At 39.1% G+C, this 20,415-nt stretch overlaps 1 protein-coding gene across 1 annotated transcript in view; it reads right to left on the reverse strand.

Annotated features, from left to right (window-relative positions):
- Window positions 1–19,498, reverse strand: part of LOC122192982 (protein transport protein Sec24B-like) — a 40,857-nt gene extending 21,359 nt beyond the window's left edge. The window contains exons 1-4 of the mRNA XM_042893678.1: window positions 19,363–19,498; window positions 13,681–14,385; window positions 7,853–8,038; window positions 2,826–2,930 (exon numbers count right to left, since the gene is read on the reverse strand). Coding sequence (XP_042749612.1) covers window positions 2,826–2,930; window positions 7,853–8,038; window positions 13,681–14,385; window positions 19,363–19,483 — 1,117 coding nt within the window. The 5' untranslated portion in view covers window positions 19,484–19,498. The remainder of the gene's footprint in view (window positions 1–2,825; window positions 2,931–7,852; window positions 8,039–13,680; window positions 14,386–19,362) is intronic.
- Window positions 19,499–20,415: the final 917 nt, after the last annotated feature.

Genomic DNA, 20,415 nt, shown 5'->3' on the forward strand with positions numbered 1-20,415 from the left:
AACAACCAAAACCTAACAACCACACAACAACAAACACCATGGCCTAAGACTTGAAAGCTATTACCACTGCAAAAAGGAGAGGAAAGAAGAGATGAATAATCAACTTATTTTTAGGAACTAACACAAAACAAATGGCAAAAGAGAGACACGTGGTAGGACAAAAGCAATGCAAAAAAGTTGTTTCTTGAAACCAAAAAAAATTCTTCCAAGAGATTATTCTTTCTGAATCACATGAAACAAAGCAACATACAACATTTTAAAAACAGACTGCTTCACAACTCCTAACAACAGAAGTCTCCCATCATCTTCAGAGTGATCACGCACCATCCCCACTTCAGGCCAAACTGAACCAATGTACCAACATGGTTGAGTTTTTGTTGGTTTTGCTGTTTGTTTTATGTTCTAGAAACGAAAGGAAACCGGATTCATTATTTTGTGTGTGGCACAGCTTTGCTTTGTCCTACTGCTAAGAAGTCAAAATATGCTTTTACTAGGTCAACGAGATTTACTTAAGAGTTTAAGTAAGTTGTTTTTCATCTGACCGGAAGAGCTTGTTCTGCATTTCGGAAGAATACCAAGAAGATATACACACAACTCTGAACATGCAAGACAACTTCAAGATTTCCCATTTAACCACCGTGTCACCAGTTAGACATTTTTCTCCACAATAAGCTGTACTCACTGAAAGAAATCTATCTGGAATGCAGTTGCACATAAAATCAAATATTCTTTATCCTTAGACGATATTAATGATAGAATGAGTTACAAAAAATAACATTATATGCTTCCCAAGCTCTCCCTGGAGGGCAAGAGAAAACAAACTGACAAACAGAGAAAATAAGAAAATATTTCAAGCGCATGCTGGAAATAAAAATAATGCATCTTAGTCCTATTTCTACTAAACAGAAAACAGTATCAATAAAAACAAGCAGCAAATTTGACACACAGAGATGTTCTAGCTAAACTACGATCTCAGATATTCTGAAGCACAAACAGGATCTGCCTAAGAAAATAACATGAATTCCCTTCAGAGTATCCCATATACTTACTGAAGAGCTTACACATAAGGTCTTTCCTTCTTAAGACTGTTGACATTTTTGTAACACATTCTCAGAATAGTCAGGGTACCAATGAGGACAAGAATTAATACACACCTCACCGTCCACTGGGAACTATGTGGTTTACTACAAAAACAATGAGGTGTGCAGTTCCCTGCAGATCAGAAATACCTCTGGACTCTAAGGTGACTACATGCATCTAAAATTTTACCATTTTCCCTCAATAAAAAACACAAGAACTGCCATAAAATTAAATAGCTGCCTATACTTAAAATAAGCTTCAACAGCTGTTCATTTATGTTAGTGCTTTAAGCACCAGACCAGAGGATGCTGGGAAGAAGGGAAAAAATGTTTTAAAATTAAAAAATAATAATAATTATAGACACTATCCGGACAGAAGCAATACTTACAACATTCTTTTAAGATTATCTAGTTATTTTCATGAAAATAACTTAAGCTTTCACACAGTTAGCATGATAGTCAAAGGTCCCAGTACAAAAAAGCTTTGAGAACCTACAAAAAAAAAAACAGACAACCAGACGTACAACACACCTGTGTTCTGTAAAACCACTGGCACAGCCAGAGCTAGAAATCTGTCAGGATATATGTCAACCCCTGGTGACAGGGCATAAAAGAGGAAACTTGTTAGTTAGGCAGCTTATGCTTTGAGTCTAGATGCCTTTGCACTCTCCTGAGTTTTGAAAACGATGATAGTTCAAAGACTACAAGCTTTAATGGAACTACAGATTTTCAGAATTTAGGATGGTAGAGAATAAGAGAATTTAGTCTCTAGTAGGGCTTGGGAACAAAATAAGTAAAAAAAGGTTGTGGTAAAAGAAGCTCGGAGGGGGGGAGGGGATTAGGCAAACATAGTTTTCTGCAGAAAACTCAGTAGAAAGCCCTGCACAAAAAAAACCCCTCTATTCTTCAGAAAGCAAAGTTCAAACAGCATCTGCCTCACAGCCGCCAAAGCAAACTTTTCTTTGAGCTTTCTTTGGAAGAAACAGCTGCCGTTCAAGAAACACAACATACTGAATTTGAAAACCAGACAATTCTGTCAAATACAGACAAAATCCTTGCAGCCAAAAGCCTAACATTTCAATCAAGCAGGAGAAACTGCTTCCTAATAAACAGTAACTGCATTTAGGTTGCCACAAAGCAAGCAGGTTAAAACTGAACCTATGTGTCTGAGCTGCGGAGATGTAATGAAAGAAGAAAGAAAAATGAAATAGATTAGTTTACTGTCTTAAAAAACCCAAACTTAAAAATTTCCAATATTTTTATACTTTACTACCTTAATTGTAAGGTTTTCCTATACATGGAATGTATAACCAGGTCAGTGCTGTTTAATATTATAAAAAGTAGCATGCAGTTGCTTTATTTGCAAAATAAACTGTTATCGGTCTAGAGTTCCATATGTTGGTATCTTCACTTGGTGATTTAAAACCTACTTCAAATATAAATACTAAAACTCAGTGAGTCTTCTAAGCTGAGAATATTACCCAGTGAGATACATTAAACATCTGATCTTAATATGAAAAGAAACAAACATAATATTAATATGAAAAGAACATTTGATGACCACTACTGAACTCCTTTCTGTTTGCAATAGTACTTAATGTATGGGAATTCTCTAGTTAACGTGATACATACTGAGTCAAAGTGACTTTCTGTCTCAAATAAAGAAAAATAATTTCAGGGGAGAGAAATATGGAACAAAACTTGAGTAGGAAGGGAATAAGATACTGGTGTAAAGCTAAAGCCAACCTGCTTCCTCATCCTCCTCATCCTCTTCCTCATCATCTGAACTTGATGACAAGGGAGTTGGTGCAGAGCTAGCTTGATTATTAACATATCCACCATACTGCATGCCTGTGAAGTGGAAAGCATAAACATAAGAATCAGACAGACAGGAAAGATGAGAAACAAAAGTCACAAATCATTGCAATAAAAGTGAGAGATATTAGCCATTCCAGAGAAAATCCCAACGTGCAAACAGTTGAATGTACAACCCTATCCAATCTAGAGAACTAGACCCACGGTTGATCTATGAAGTATACAGCAGAAGCAGTTTTTAGTGAGCCAGTGAGGTATTAGTAACACAGAGGTTAGCAGAAAGTTTCACATCTCTGTGTGTAAATTATGTACACATAGACTTTCTGCATAGACAGTTAACAGCAGTTTGGCCTGGAATGTCTACAAAAAGCAACACCTATACATAAATGTGTTCCTTCTCAGATAATTTTGAATTATGTTATGAAGGCATTGATACTCAACTTCTACTTGGCACAGTTGCCCTTTAAAGCAGGAGGCATTCACTTTCAAAGTGTGAAAGCTGTCAGAAATTAATGAAACATACTGCTGTTACAGGGAATAAGAATACAAACGTAGACTTCAGCAACACTTTCAGTGAAATTTAAACTAGGCAAACCTGAAAACTTAGTGTTATTTTAGAATTAGTGCCTAAATTCAAGCTTGTCGACCCATATACTTAAATACTTAAAAATTACCATTCACGTTTAAGATCTGATGACAACTCAGACAACTCCAAACCAGACACGTACGGTATTTAAAACAAATATATGTGAACAATACACAAAAACAGCACATGCATGTATCACTTTAAAAAGAGTAAAGCACGCTGCAGTATTTTATAATGAATACACAATGTTACTAATTAAGTCTAAACATTTCCAAGAACTCTTAAATTTCCTTTGCTGTGGGACAGGGTTAGGACAGTTTTTGAAACAGGCTTGCAGCCAGAAAAAGACACACCAAGAAGAAACATAATTTCCCCTCCCAGCAATCTGGTTGACCACTACAGCGAAATCTAAATCTTCCAAACTCAGGAGTTTAGGATTTCACTCCCCACAGAAACAATGTCACCATTACACTGGAACGTTTTTTTATCTTCACACTACATAGCACTACAAAACTGACATGGCTTCATGACAACTTGACATGACAACTTAAACAATCTGAAACCATCACGGTATTTATTAACCCCAACTGCAAACTGAAACCTACTACATCAACCTTTATTTTAATTAAAATATCAGGTACGTGCCTTTTTTCTTCTTTTTTTCTTTTTTCCTCATGTAAGCAGTCTCAAAGCACTGCTTCAATTTCACTAAAGGAAAACAAGAGTCAAGGCAAAGGGCATCTATGCACAGTGAGTGTAAAAAGAAAACAGAGCAAAGGTGTATCACAGCATTCTTGGGAAGCTGTACCTTCCACACAGTTTAGTGCACAAAGTGACTGACATTATTTCCCTTCATTTAGCACATCACAATCTTACAACTCCAATCGAGTTTTTTCTCAATAACTAGGAAGCAGTGAAGACAACCACAGTATAATGTTTTAGTTTCTCTGTACAGTTAGCACCACTGTTTCCTCTCCTCATCTCCTGTGAAGGCTACCAGATGCACTTGATAATGATACAAAAACAAACAAACAAACAAACAAAAACTTTCTTTGCCCCAAAAGAGAATACAGCTGAAGAGACCACGTCATTCTCTCAGGCACAGGAGAACTCCTGATGAATAAGACAACAATTAAATCATGGTGAAGGAGAAAAATCAACTTAAGATCACCGACATGCAAGTAATAAGTAAAAAATCAGAACAGAGATTGGTAACGAGACAAGTTACGAAGTGTGACAGAAACAGAAGTCACAACAAAAGCTCAGCACAGCATGTGAGTGCAAAGACAGATTCCTAACAAATATCACAGACAGAGGAGGATGGAAAGTAGATCCACCTGAAAAGGGCACACCAATTCAAAAATTCCAAGCACGGACAAATGAAAGGAAAGGAATGAATCAGTTATTCTACTATGCCCCCTTTGGAATCTTTATAAAATGCTGGGAAAAAAAACCAAGCGAATACACTCATACTTCTAGAACTGTTCCTTTTCCTGTCACTGGTTCATACACGAAGACAACACGTGGTTCAGAAAGAATACTGAAGATAAATGAAAATATGTGAATGACAGTAATTTAGTAATGAGAAACTATGAGGTCATTATGAAGTCTGGAAGCAGGGCTGACTGAACTCTCACCTTACCAGCTCGGAACATTATTTTTGTTGCCAGCAGTAGTACAAATTTCTGCCTTTAGGATACTGCTGCGTTCTACCAGCACAACTGTTCACTGATGCAAACAAATCCATCATCTGATCTGGTTGAAAAATAACTCCATTTAAAAAGTCAATCTCAGATGCAGAAACCCCTCACTTCGGTTCACAGGGCAGTGGCACAGCCAGTAGGCCAGCACATGGGAGAAGGCAACTGAGGGACAGGCATGGGTGGCTGACACAGCAATTCAAGTGTGATCATAACTAATCATTGTGCTTAGTGCCGTCTACGTAGCCAATAATTTGTTAAAGTCTTCCAGTCCTAAAAATTCCTTGCTTAAAAAAGGAAGGAAAGTGCTAAACTATACTAAGAAATCATCTGTCTGTGAAATAAGCCAACTATCTAGATATTTTAAATAACAACCACTCATATAATAAAAGACTTTAAAACAAACTGTACGCTTATGTAGGTTAAGTTTCATAATAGAGGCCTCACCAAGAATGAAAATGAAATAAGGACATGCAAAAATAGACTATATTTTAAAGGTCTTCAGTTGCATAAGCCTCATATTTTCAATGCACATGCTATGAGGATAAGAACACTGTAATATTGCAAATAGTAATTTTTACTAAGTGAACTCTCTTCTTTATCTTAGCTTTGTATTATTTTCAGTTACTTACCAGTTCCTCTCAACAACACAGAACATAAGAGAGTATATAAAAAACATCCAGACAGGATACATGCACGCAAAAGTCCATCTCTAGGATGCCATTTCCAAGAAGATTATTTTATCTGCATTACATCTGTATGGACACTTAAGACGAAAAAGGCTTTGAATACATTTTAGGTGGTTTTTTTTCTCCCCCCTGGAAGAACTTACCCAACTAAGCAACTGCCATATTTAAATGCTACATAAGAATGCCCGCACAAGGGCTTAAAACAAAGACACTTAAGACTTGAACGAATGCAAATCTTATTTCCAGAACATTCCCATGTAGACAACGCTACAGTTAGGATAAAAATCAGTCCATTTCATCACTGTATGAGAAACACGTGTGAATTTCTAAGAACCCAGAGAAATATTCAGAAGATATGTTCAATTTCTTCAGTAGATAAATTTCTACAAAAGAAGTTATCACACTTAACTGGTGCTAAAAAGGTATTCCAAGAATACATTATGTATTTCAGACTCCTACAACAGAAACTAATTGAAAAATGTTTACAAAGTCTTCTAATACTTATAAAAAAGTAGAAATTTGCATTTGATGAGAGACAGATAAATTACTGATTACAATAATGTAAATACAATTAGCTCATTGCAAGCACCCGATGACTTAGCTACATATTCCTGTTATACATACAAGCACAACACTGGTTGTGAAGAGTGCTCGTCCAGCTACATACTGCACAAACCTTAACTTACATATATGATTTTGAATTTAGTGCAGAGCTCAGCAGTGACCACAGTGATCCGCATTTAATTCCACATGAACATGTGATACATTACTTAGGAATCACTGCAGAAAACGTATACGTATATAGATAGACAGATAATCTGCTATATATACATAGCACATTAAGGCAAGCAAAATTAAACAACTAAGTCCTTTTTCTCATCTGCAACAGGGTCATGCTGTTTCTTTAGAAACTAAGCAGTGTTGTTTTTTTTTTTTCCTAGCAAACACAACTGCAGTACAACTAAATTCTACCCAGTACCAAAGCAATCTACAGAACTGTGCAAGAATCAAGCACGGCTCTGAGTTATTTTCCTGGAAACAGCACACTGTATGTAGCACTTAGTAGAAATGAATAATTATCTTTGTGAATTGATTCCATCTTCTTCACAGAAATTATTTCTTTATGTTCCTCGCTGCATAGGCAAAAAGGAAGAAATGGAAGAGAAGGAGAAGTTTACACATGGATGTCAGTACTCTTAAAGTTAGAAATGAAAAGCACGCTATGATTGCCAAACACTACAGTTTTCAGAATTATTTTGAAGGCTAACTATATCACCCTGTTCTGAATAAAACCGGCGTCTACTTCCACTCTGCACAATGAGTTATTTTTCCATAAGGATTTAAAATTCTGAAATTACACAGCAAGAAATAAAACACTGCAATACATTAGAGTAAGAATAGTAGGAACATAGATATTAAACAGCCTAAAAGGCAACTCAAAACACTGTGGCTCCATCAGCAAGGCAGAAGGCTGAAGACCCACTCTTTATCAAGATGTCACCAACATGAGAATAGGAAGAACCTTACTTAAGGGCCTCTCTGTTCTCCCACAGAACTCCTGCAATAGCTTTCCACAGGAGCTTGCAGCAGGTTTCACGAAAACAGCTACACTATTGCTAGTTTGTATCTGATTTTGCAACAGATTTATTACAAAAGATACTTTTAAGCCTCTCTTCTAGGATATCAGGATTGTGAACAACTCTTTAATGGAACTAAGTGAAATGCTTTGAAAGGAAGAGACATGCAAGTGACAATAAGGCAGGCAAAGCCAGCGACAATATATAACCAGAGGAAATCAAACACAAGAGGGAAAAGTAAAAAACAAACAGAACCAGAGTGTCACAAACACTAAAGGAGCTTGACAAGATGGGAGAAGTCCACTAGTGAGACAAATGCAAAAGAGCAATGAAGCTTCCAGCATTCAAATCCACACGTGGAACAGGGCAGAGGTCTGTATTACATTTCCCCATTCCCTTTTAGTACCTTCCTGAAGGGCTGAGTCCGGTGACTGTGTAATGGAGGGTGAGGATCGTGGCTGTGAAGAAAGGCCTGGGGCCGGCGTCCTCACTGAGGATATCAGAGCAGAGGAAGCAGGTGCCCCAACCCCAGGCTTGGTAAGCTGAACGCTCTGGCTCACAGACTGGACGGGCTGTGAAGAATCAATGCCACCTGAAAACAACAGCAGAAAGTAGGAACACTTTTGTTTTCTTTTTGTATTTACGCAAGCAAATACACAATACGAGCAATTATATTTAATGTTGATTTCACAACCACAGCAACAACATAGTACTTCACAGAGATGCCTTCGCACAAGAATTTATGAAAAAGATGGTCATCTTCTTTAATATGAAAGGTTTGTACTGTAAAAGACTCCATTTAAATAACAGACTGCTCTGAAAACCAACGGAAAAAATGTTAGATAGTGCAACCAAGGTTAAGCAGAAGATAAATGAATGCATTTTTATTCCATTTCCCAAACACAATGTTAGCAGGGGTTCCTCTTCCTAGGCAAGAGGAACGCAGGGCTATCTCCCTACCCATATCCCTCTCACAAGGAGGAAATTTGCAAGTCATCTGTGTGTGACCAGGATCCTGTCTCTCACAGGTTCCAGGTATTGTACAATTGGTTACCCAGCTACAAAACCCATTTCTAAGCAATCTGCTTCAATCAGCCCTGAGTACTCCACAGAAATTCTGATGTTTTAAACATCTGGACTAGACATAATCTGCTTTAAAAAAAAAAAAAAAATCAGATTAATGCTTTAAAAGATTAAACAGTCCAGTTGAAATTCCTATCAGATAAGGACAATGTAAGTTCAATTAAGTTTGTGTTACACAGAATCACTCTTTGTTTATAAATTGGCAAAAACATTGTATCATCATTCGTTTTAAAAGCAACTACTTGTTAAAAACCTCTGACAGACCAAACTGTTTAAAATGTGAATAAGAAAAGATTTGACCCCAACTCAATGACTCAGCATACCAACACAGAAATTAAGCACAAACAAAATTCAAACGCTTACGTTTTCAGAGTATTACAGTACAGAAATCGGTGAATGATGCATGTGTAATTTTAGCTTTGCTTCCCCTGCACAAATAACAATGCAGTACATACAACCTTAGATTTTTTCCTCAATAAAAGAGCTGATATTTGACAGGACTTTCTGCAGAAAGTTGACAACTCCTGCCTCCTTCAGGGGAGTAAATGAGGTTTAAAATGACCCTCTTGTTTTTCTTACTCATCTTCAAAATTGGCAGCATACTTTTTCCCATCTTAATGGCACTTCTATTTATAATGCAGATTTTAAGTGTAGTGTGCAGTATATGTAGTATTTTGCAACAATTACCAAAATCTAGATTAAAACATTCTTCTCCAAAGCACACGCACACAGCATTTTGTATTGAAATATACTTCCTGTAACCTGCATTTCGACACAATGCCTCATGGACTCCTCTTGGAAGCACCAGCATCTTCCAGCAGAAATGATGCCTTGGTAGCTACACAGCTTCCTCAAGCAAGCTAAATGAGATGACCTAGGAGGATCTGTGATGGTAGCATACTTACCTTGCTTTAGCAGCAAGAGTTCTGCATGGCATTTTGGTACTTTCCACACTTCAAGTCAATAAAGCAATGCTCACAGTTTCAAACACTGCCATAAAGCACTCAATATGTTAACAGTGCCACATGCTTTAAGTTGAAACTGGTTTACACTTGAACTAGCTGAAGATTCGATACTCCCCTGCCAGATACTGAATTCTTATTTTCAACCACAGGCTATCCAAAAATTTCATCCAAAATGATGTAGATCCTTATCTCAATATACCAATATACCAATATTCTCTTTTTCTTGACTGGTAGCCAGACTGTCTTGCAATGCAAGCACCCATCAGTTCAGGATGGCATACCATGGCGTACTACATTTCAGAGACAAAGCTGGACTGATTACCCACTTAAGTTTCCTATTAGCTTTTCCAGGACAATGCTGGTTAGCCCACCAATGCTCCCACCAAGGAAGACCTTCACCACACTGCAACAAATACAAAATCTCATCTCAGTGACACAACATTCTCTGTACTTCCCCCACCCCTACAAACCTTTATTTTTGCATGCTAACATTTTATTCATGCCAAATGATTCAGAATGATTCTTGGTTACAAAAGCCTTGCACCAACAGAGATGTACAGTTAAAAGATATGCTACAGAAACAATCTTTGGAAATGTGTGGATCAGAGGTAAACTGTTATTTTTCCTATACACTATCACCACAAGTTTTCATTTCCAACTTGAGAACTGAAGTAGCAGTTGACAAAGTTTACCACAGTAGTACCATCAAGCTTTCAGAAGAGATTAGAGATCCATCTGTTCTGAGCTGCTATCGCCATGATCTTGTTTGTTCCCCCCCCCCCTCAACTTAGCATTTAATTTCTATGGAGAGATTTACCATCTCCTTGCAGCATCCTATCTCCACAACTTTCCTTGTCTCAGCTGTTAATATATATACAAGATTAAAACATCTGTGTTGTATATACAGGATAATAACATTCCTACAGAAGTGAGGCAGCAAGGACTTCAGATCTGTCTCTAGCGTAAGGGGAAGATGTGCATAAAGCCAAGAAATTCAAGTGTCTCCAGGTCAAGCTGCCTGCCTATGATTACAACACAGCAGACAAGATCCATAAAGCAAAGAAATCCATCCATATACCCTTTGGAGTTTTCCCCTCAATGATGGGAGGAGACTCCAGTACGTGGGCATCCTGACTGACAAAACACTGAGATCCACACTGCCTGGAAAGTACCAAGACAATCAGAATTTCAACTGAGATAAGCTGGAAACACAATAAAGAAAGCTACTGACCTAGAAAGACAAAAACCCTGAGCAATACAGTATGTTATTTACATAGGACAGCACTGATCTAGACAGACTTATAGTGGTATCTGCAGGAATACAGAATTAAAAATTACAGTGCCAAGAAGTCTTCTTGGTACTCCAACTAGCAATAGGAGAGAGTAATCAAAATTTATTTGCATGAACAGTCATAAAAACACTTGGGAATTTCAGCTTATTTTAAGCAATTTTCAAGCAGTTTTGCACAGAAAAGACTGAAACTGATTTCTGTTACTGTTTTCTTCCTGAATATTTCATCCTCCATGCTGTTCTCCAGAAAATTTCCTTTTATGAACTGTTTATCATTTCCTTAGATTGCTAGCATGTTGTACTCTTTCCAAAGATGTACAAAAACTGGCAAGTCTTTTCCAAGTTTCAACTTTTTTTTTCTTTTTAAGACACCCAACACTCTGAATTCTCTATTTAAAAGTACTTCATACGATTACAATAAAACTGCAGAGAAATTCAGAAAGCATTTCAGTGCCCCCAAAAGCAACTCAATTATGCTAAGACCAAACAAGAGTTTGGCCTCCGCCATTAACCTGGCAACCTATCAGTGCTTTCAGTATATTTTAAGCCAAAGATATGGAATTCTATACTTCAACAACAACAAACAAAAAACCCAGCAAACCAATAAAAACAACAAAAAAACAACATTCCGACTTCATTAATGACGTCATTCTGTAAAATTAAATGAGAGGCTGGTAGGTCATGAATCCTACTTGGTAGTTGGAGTTACATCTGTATCCAATGGAATTATATGTGACAACTCAATCTGATGAAACACCTACAGCTACCTATAATGTACTGAAATACTTGCATCAGTACCACAGAAAGAGTGGGACCATATCATTTCAGGCTTGATTTTTTTTAAATTACTGTGAAACTGCACCAAAACTGCTATTCAAACAGTATTTGTGCCAACGTTGGCAGTAATCCAGATTGCTTTCCCCTCAGTCTGCTAATGGTTGCTACCTTAATTTGCTTTCTCCCAGTCAGCAAACACAGAATTACTTCTATGTTGAGTTTCAACCTGAAAAATGGTTCAGACTGAAAAGAAGCTACGCTCCAAACAAATCTCAACAGAGTTCACTGTGCAGAGAGCTCTTTGAAATGGAAACTTGACATTGCTACTAGTTCCTTGAGGACGTATCACATATCAAGCTTAAAGAGGGTAGATTTAGGTTGAATATAAGGAAAAAATCTTTTACAGCAAGTGTGCTGAGGCACTGGAACTCCGGTTGCCCAGAGATGCAGTTGATGCCCTGTCCCTGGAGACTTTCAAGGCAAGGCTGGATGAAGCCCTGGGCAACCTGATTCAGCTGTGTATATCCCTGCTCATTACAGAGGAGTTAGACTACATGACCTTTAAAGGCCCCTTCCAACTGAACTGAACTGAAAAGTCTGAATGTATAACAGTTTTCAAAAGACTACTGCAAATCCCACTATTCTGGAAGGATACTGAACAAATAATAAATGATTTTCATACAACTACTGCAGTATCCTGGAAGGATACTTGAGTTTCATGAAGTTCAGCTATTGGTTCTATACTGAAGATAATTCAATTTTCAGATGTACTTTTAAACCTTTAGTCCTTGAAATAATTCTTTTTATGCTTAACCTTTAAACACCATTATTTTCAGTAGCTTTATAAAGCCCTCCCCCTTCCTGCTTTAATTTTTTTTTTGAGGGGGGGAGGGAGGGGGGAAACAGTATTTTGTTTTGGCTTTGAAATACTGAGTAAACATGCACAGAGTACCACAAAGAGGCAGAACTCACATCTCCCAAAACTGAGCTGAAGGATACCACTCATAGTTTGGAAACAAAACAAAACAACACTGAAACTGAAGACAACCCTGACACGTACTGGATGAACTTGATTTAAGCTAAGCTGGTGCTCCTACTCAAAGCTTCACCATCATCAAAACCATGTCCCTTGGTCTTAGAAAGCCCCAGCTACAAGCAACTCCAAAACCAATTTTGGTGCTGAACTATAATCTGAAATATCTGGTATAAAGAAGGCAACATTCAACAACAGCTCACTAATACCCATCTCATCCAAAAACTATTCATCTTCCATAGCTTACAAGTCAGAACTGTATCAAGTCAGAACATTACCAGTATTGAAGAACAATTAGAATTCTCTTCCACACACTATTTATTTAATTCAGATACAGAGGGAGAGCAAAATGTCTCATTAGGTAGGCCCTCCTCACACACATCAAATTCCTTCCACAATTCCTACCCTACGAACTTGCAGTCACCTTTCTCACGAAGCAGCAGAAGTTGAAGCTACCAGCAAGGACTGAGTGTGCTTGCCTTCAGCTGGCACTCTCCACACCTCATTCTCTACTGCTACATCAATGCTAAAATAACATCTTTGTTTACAAAAAAAAAAAAAAAAAAAAAAAAAAATCAGCTACAACCACCTAAATAGCTGTCACATGCTTCTTGAAAACAAAACCAAGCTAATTGGCCCCAAACCCACTGAAGTTTCTGAAGTGAAGAGAGAGGGTGCGTATGTGTTCACTTAGGTAAAAGATGAAGAACAAGTTTAAGTCATAACACCAAATAAAAATCTCTAGTCATCGAATGAAAAAAGTGTATTTGCAATTAAGAAATTGCACCCTCTTTCAAAACAGCAAGAAAGACTTCCCTTCTAAGTTACTTCAAGAATAAATAACAACAAATAACCTCTAAACTACCCCAGTAGTATTTTTTTCTATCTCTCACAATAGAAGCATGTCAGTGATAGCATTAGCTGCTACTGTGAGGAGTGTGGTAACCAAATGAGAAAAGCTTCCAGAACAGTAAGGATAGAATTCAAAATTATAATATAGAATTTCACAGAATGATCGAGTACAAAACAACTAAAGCATGGGATTTCTGATACTTCCCAGGTGCATTCTTTAAATAACACCGTACCTCTGTTTACTTGGTTGTTTACTTTAGCAACGGATCCAGTGAGATTCTTGCTGAGGTTGTCCTGAAAGGACTGAGCAGATGAAATAGTTGATAATGTAGAGTTATATCCCACAGGAACGTGCTGTTGAAGTGAATGAGGTACTGATGTACTCTGGCTAGAAAATGTATTTGTCTCCTTGAACTGTCCAGCTGCAGGAAGGCTCTGAGAAGTAAATGCCTGCCCATACATGCTGCTAGTAGCTGCAGGATAGGAAACATTAGGATACATGGCACTAGAAACCACGGGCATGGCATAATGATCAGAATTAAGGGGAAATCCCTGAGATGAAACTGAAGAGCTGACTGAAGTGTTGTAGTGATCACCAAATGCAGAATATGACTGCTGAGCACTTGTATGCAAGTAGGATCCAGATGGTATTGCTCCTTGAACAGGTCCTTCAGTCAACCCCACTGTACAGGGAGGAGTTTTGTTGTAGAACTGCTGTGATTCCCGTGTATTCAACACATTGGTTCCCACAAGTGGCGTCATAACATTTTGTGCTGGTGCTGAATAGTAAGGAGATTGATAACTGGCTCTATATTGATTATCCAAAGGTGATGAAACAGCTTTATTGGGCACTTGGGAATAGTGTCCTGAGGGTGCACTGTAGTTCGGAGGATGTGAGCCATAGCCAGCAGGGAACTGCATTTGACTCTGCACGGGACCTGAAATGAAGAGAAAGCATCTCATGTATTAAAGGTGCATCTGCTAGCAGTGCGAATGTACTCTGTGCTTTTTGTAGCTAAAGAGCAATTCATTTCATCTTGTTTTCTCTCCATACATTTAAGATAATGTCCATCAGCAGTACAAAATGAATTAACCAAGTACAATGCATGCAAAATACCACATCTAAAATCATTTGCATACACACAGAAGTACCAGAAAAATGGATCTCTTCCATTATAAAAAAAAAAAAAGGTGCTTCCACTTCAAAATCCCTAGGTATCACATTTGTATTTTGATCACTTTAAGAAAATATTTAAGTAAATAATGAGCAACAGCAAACCCTAAACCAGTATTTCACTATTTGAATACAACAATATGCCTTCAAGAAACTGACTATGGAAAACAAAAAACTGCAGCCAAATGTATATGCTAATATACAAGAACATGGCTACTTGTCTCAATAAATCCCCAATATGGTGATCAAGATAAAGTGCTTCAGAGCAGTTATTTTTTTCCTTAATACATTTTTTTTTTTTTTTTTTTTTTTTGTATTTACAGAAACCATCATTTTTATGAAAACAGACTAGCTGACAAGTCACCTCTGTTTATTGCCTGGTACTTATATCAGGTAGAGGAGGTGTTGACATCAGAGTGTTTCAGCTGTCCCAGCAAACAGCTCTGCAGCATTAGAGATTAATTACATACCAATCCAGCAATGGTTCATGGTGACACACCAAATATTAAGTAGGTCCAAATTTACTTATTATTCAAATTGTTCAATGCTAAATATCAAAGTCTCTCTCAGTTTCTTTTCCCAAGCCCTAACTTCTGTTTTCTAGTGAACCACGCCTGCATTTCCCTGGATTATTTCCTTTCTTAAAATTGCCATGCCCTGCTGCTTATATAACACTGCACGGCGTTATTTCCCAGCATTTGGTGAACTGTGACATACTGTGCCATTCAACAGCAGACAAGAAATCAGAAATTCATCTTATTGCCTCCTTATTTTCACTGTGTCAACATGCAAGTATTACTTCTCCCATGTATCCTTCTCTTGAAGAATGAAGATTTGAAGTCACCGCTGTCAAAGTAACATCCGGGTGTTTTCCCACTAAGTTGCAGGGAAACTGTAATAATGACTTGTTAACAGAATCCTGTAAGCAAGGAACATAACATCCAAAAGTACTTTCTGATCAAATTAGAAATGCCTTTTCATAAATGATAACCCAAAACTCTGAGTAGAAGCAGCTAACAAACAACAGTAATGTAAGAGTGCCAGGTAAAGAAACAGGAAGGCCCTAGGGGAGAAAGCATTGGAGCTTTAAATACACAACAAAATGACAAACAGTTTCGAAGAGTATGTAGTTGTGCGCTTCTGATTCACTGTTATCACGAAGTGGAAGCTACCTTATAATGTTCTGTAGTTTATCCTCCTTTAGAGAGAATGATTTTCCAGTTAGTAACCCACTGACAACTACAGACTATGCTTACAGGAACTTGAACAGCAAAGCAAACTCAAAAATATACAAATAATTTACATGAAGGCTTACTGCTTTCAGCAGGTATGCTACTTAAGGTGGCAAGGAAAGCTGTTCTAGAAGCACATTCTACGCATTTGTTTTACTGTGTTGTGGTATGCTGAATAAATCAACTGTGCAGGTGTAATTTAGAAACTGGTTTAGGAGCACCTCACTTGAAATAAACAGTTGCATATCAAATCATCTTGTAAAGCCTTGAAGTCTCTAGCTCTAGTTTAAAAAACACAGATGTGATTGAATTACCAGTACAAAATACCAGTTTCCACATTCCACATTCCACAGAATGCCCAAGTCATCTTTATTCACACTTGGAAACAGAAACAGCTATTACAAGTAATGATGAATAAAATGATGATAAAATGACACAAGAGCACACAGGAAAATCCCACAAACTCGAGAAAGATATCTATGATCCTTTGGATTTCAAAACCCTTAGCCTCTGAAAGTATGCTGTTATTTTAAGATTATCCCCATCATCTGAAATGAGCTTTATATTCATTTGATCATAAAGAACATGAATAGAATGTAACTCGCAGCGCAATTAGTAGCTGAAGCTTTTAATGATGACTAGATAATTGAGCCACTTTCAACACAGGAAATCTGGGTATACTTTTGCTGTCATTTTGAAATCCGGATAATTGCACGTCCTTGTCCTGGTGCTTCAGGCAGTGCACCTTCCTCCCCAAACACCTGACAACTCCCTTTTGAAAATTCTGTATGAGGAGTGAAAGCCTTACCTGCACATTGCAAGTGTACAGCTAACATGCCATCTCTACAACAGCAAGCAGGGAAACTCTCCTGCCATTGACAAATCTGTACCTCATAACACTGTAACATGTAAGCACATGTGCATTAACAGCTAGATGCCAAAAGCCTTAGCACTTTTTCAGAGAAAAAAAGTGCTGCCACATGAAAAACAAAAAACTGTCCCAGCTATACTAGCACCAACAGCCAAGTCAAGTCAACTAGTAAAATTAGTCTGCTTATCTAGTGCTGTTCGCTTGTATTTCATACATACATTTTCTTACCTGAATAATTCAGCCTTCTGCCAAGCGTGTGTAATGTACAGACTCTGAACACAAGCTGCCTTTCCAGCCAAGTTTCCTGCAACTTTTACCATCTCTTTACACACCTGCAGAGAGCAGGCAGCACAGCTCCCTCAGGTGTCTCTTACAGGAGGGACAAGGGGCAGCACTGCCCTGCCTAGTTCAGCTCTGCATGTCCTTCACAGCCAGCACACCACCCAGCACGCTGAGTACCGCTGGGCTCCCACAGCAGCTCAGTGATGGAATTCATCAGGAATTTCATACCTTTATGCCCTTCTTCTAATATAATTGTAACTACCTAAAAAACCTGAAGAGGGATGCAAAACAATGCTAAATGACCTGATAATTAAACTGATAATCCCAAAACACTAGCAGAGATACAAAACGTAGTTTTGTTTGTTGGAGTTTTTTGTTTGTTTGTTTGTTTTACCAACTACTTGCAGGTAATAATAAACAAAGATCTTCTAGAGAAGCAAGGGAATTCAGCATAGCCATCCACTCAGCATTAGAAATGTCAATACATTAAGCTGTTAACAATGGCCACTGGAACAAATACATTGCTTTTTCATACTGATTTAACAAGCAATACTTTCTTAAGCTGACATTCAGAGTCATTCTCTTGTTATGTATAAAGCCACCTGCAAAACTACAATAGTAATTTTGAGCCTGCAACACTTCATGCGGAAGAACTGTATCTTAAAGCCCCTGATGGAAGAACAAGAGGCCAAGCACGATCCTCTTTCTTTTTTAAACACTGAATTTAATAATAGAATCACATTGAAAATGCTGAGAAGAAAAAAAATAATAAATTAGGGGTTGTTTTTTTTTTTTTTTCATTTTTAACCTGAAGCTCTGCTAAAATCAATGTCCCCAAATGTCTCAAATCAATGTGGTTACTCGATTGGGCAAATCCTATTAAAGACAAAGTGGATCATCCGTTTTGCTACTGCTGTCCATGCAGTGAGCTTCTTTCTGCAAAAAAATCAGCCCTGCTTTCATCAGTTGCAAGTAATTTCAAAAGCTTAACCTGAAAAAATCCAGGTGTTACGAAATTAAAACACAAAGAACACTCCAAACACCTGCAAGGACACACAATATCAGTTTTACAGCCAATATAGAACTAACTACATTCACTGAAATAATTTACATTTAACTAATGTAACATCAAATTCCAAATTAATCTTTGTGAAATTCAGTTTCTATTTGATAGAATAGAAAATTCTAGTACAGTCTTCTCCTGTTACTATTCCCCCTCACTATTCCTTCTACTACAGTTATAAAAAGTAGCTTCAAGTCTTGTGTTACATTATGTAACTTCAGAAAAGTAGTACTTAAAAGACTCATAGACTAATTTAGGAATTTCAGGCTGCTGGTGCTAAAATACATGAAGTGACAAATTCAGAGATCTATATATACATGGAGCAAAGGTAATAGGAGTAGTTAGCAAGTTACACAATAAAGATGAAACAATTACTGAATAATATAAACTTCTCAGAATTAAAAAACCAAAAACATTTATTTGACCGACAGAAGATGACTACAACATGGAACTAATTAATTAAAATAATAAGCACTATGGAGAGTTATTTAAAATTGCTGTTTCATTTGGACAAAAATATGAGAATGAACAACGTCGGTTTCTATTTGTTTCTAAGAAACACTTCCAGCTCACTGCTGATAGGTATCCGAGTCCTCACAACACTGTGCTTTTATTAAAAGCCATTGAGGATGGAGTTTTCTACATAATTTTAACAAGTCTCAGCATTACAATATTAAAGGTCGGCAAATGCATCTGTAGCAGCGGTTTCTCCCTAAAGGGTACAATTTAACTACCTTCCTCGTCACTCATCACGCTGCCTTCTGCCTGATCTGCCAAGTTACTCAAAGCCTACTCGAGAAACCTATCACCCAGCAACCCTTCAGACACGAGGCACATTCACAAGCCAAAATTTTGTAGGTCGTTACCTCACACACTAGCTTGTGCAGAACAAAGCCTGTACACACACACACGCCAAAAAAAAAAAAAAAAAAAAAAAAAAAAAAAGCGCAAAAAAGCCGGATTATGACATAAGTGACTTAAAAATAAAAAAAATATCCCCACGAACTCGAACACATTTAACCACGAGAGGAGCAGAAGAAACGCACGCCCTCCCCACCGCTGCTCCCCGAGCCCAGCAGACTCCGCGTTTCCTCTTAAGTTCGCCCCGCGTTTTGGCCCCAGCCCGGCAAAGACGCGCTCGGCCCGGCCCGGGTCAGCCCCGCTCGACTGCAGGCCCCGACGAGCGGCCCACCGGAGTACCCCGTCCCGCAGCCCGCCCGACCCCGTCCCGAGCACCGCAGCCCCCGCGGGCCCACCCCGCCCGTCGCTCTAGGCCCCGCGCAGGCCTCTCACCGTTCTGGCAGTGCGGCGCAGCGCTCTGAGGGGCCGCGGCCTCCCGAGAGCCAACGGGCCCGCCCGGGTAAGCGGCGACGGCACCGGCGGGCCGAGGCGGCAGCCCGGTGGGCGCAGACATGGCTTCTGGCGGCGCTTCCTCGCTCCGAGCCGCTCCTCCTCCGCTCCCACCGCCGCCGGGGGACACCAGCGGGCGGAAGGCAGCGGACACGCCGGGCCCGAGCGCCGCTCCCGGCCGGTCACGCCTCCGCCCACAGCGCTCCCTGGTGGGGCCTCCGCGCGCCGCGGCCGCCCTGAGCCCGCCTGGCGCCGGTGTGCTGAAGGTCGGCCCCCGGCGAGACGAAGCTTCTCCGTAGAAACTATTGACTCTGTTTTCTAAACTGAACACGTTGGTGAGCCTCCCCTGCACGCTGCTGCCAAACGAGCTCCATCCAGTTCCGCACTCCCCACAGTCAGTGACACACTGAACCACCTGCCTCTGCCACAGCCACTACTCAAACTCTTGTGTTTGGGCTACAAAGGGGGCCTTACATTCTGCTGGTCACAGTAGCCATCCTAAAGATTTAGGCCAACAGCACTGACTCACCTTTACTTGTTACAAGTGCTGGGCAACTCAGCCCCCGCATGTGCCCTGTTTTTCCTACTAGTTTTATTATCCATGTTTGCCCTTAAATAGATGGTTAATTACTTTGCCAGTACTCTAAACTTCTAAACCAGACCTGTTACTTGTTCAAGCCATAGAATCACAGAATCAGAGAGCGGTTTAAGACTGAAGGTACCTTTAGGATCACCCAGCCCCATGCTCCTGCCCTGGTTACCCCTCCACCAGATCAGGCTGTCCACAGCCCCATCCACTCTGGACCTGAGCACCTCCAGGAATGGGAAAGCGTGCAAGGCAATGCAAGGCATCCTTAAATATTGGAGAAACTATTTGAAGCAGTTGGAAAGTTGCTCAGCCTGCACACCTGGAACACTGTGCAGAGGTGTCTAGTACAGATCTCCATTAGAGTTCCAGCCACGTTGAATCTGTCTCTGAAAATTGTTTCCTTTCTA

Source organism: Lagopus leucura, unplaced genomic scaffold (assembly GCF_019238085.1).
Source record: "Lagopus leucura isolate 7727_CA_CO unplaced genomic scaffold, USGS_WTPT01 63740-0_obj-0_obj, whole genome shotgun sequence".
Taxonomy (NCBI): domain Eukaryota; kingdom Metazoa; phylum Chordata; class Aves; order Galliformes; family Phasianidae; genus Lagopus; species Lagopus leucura.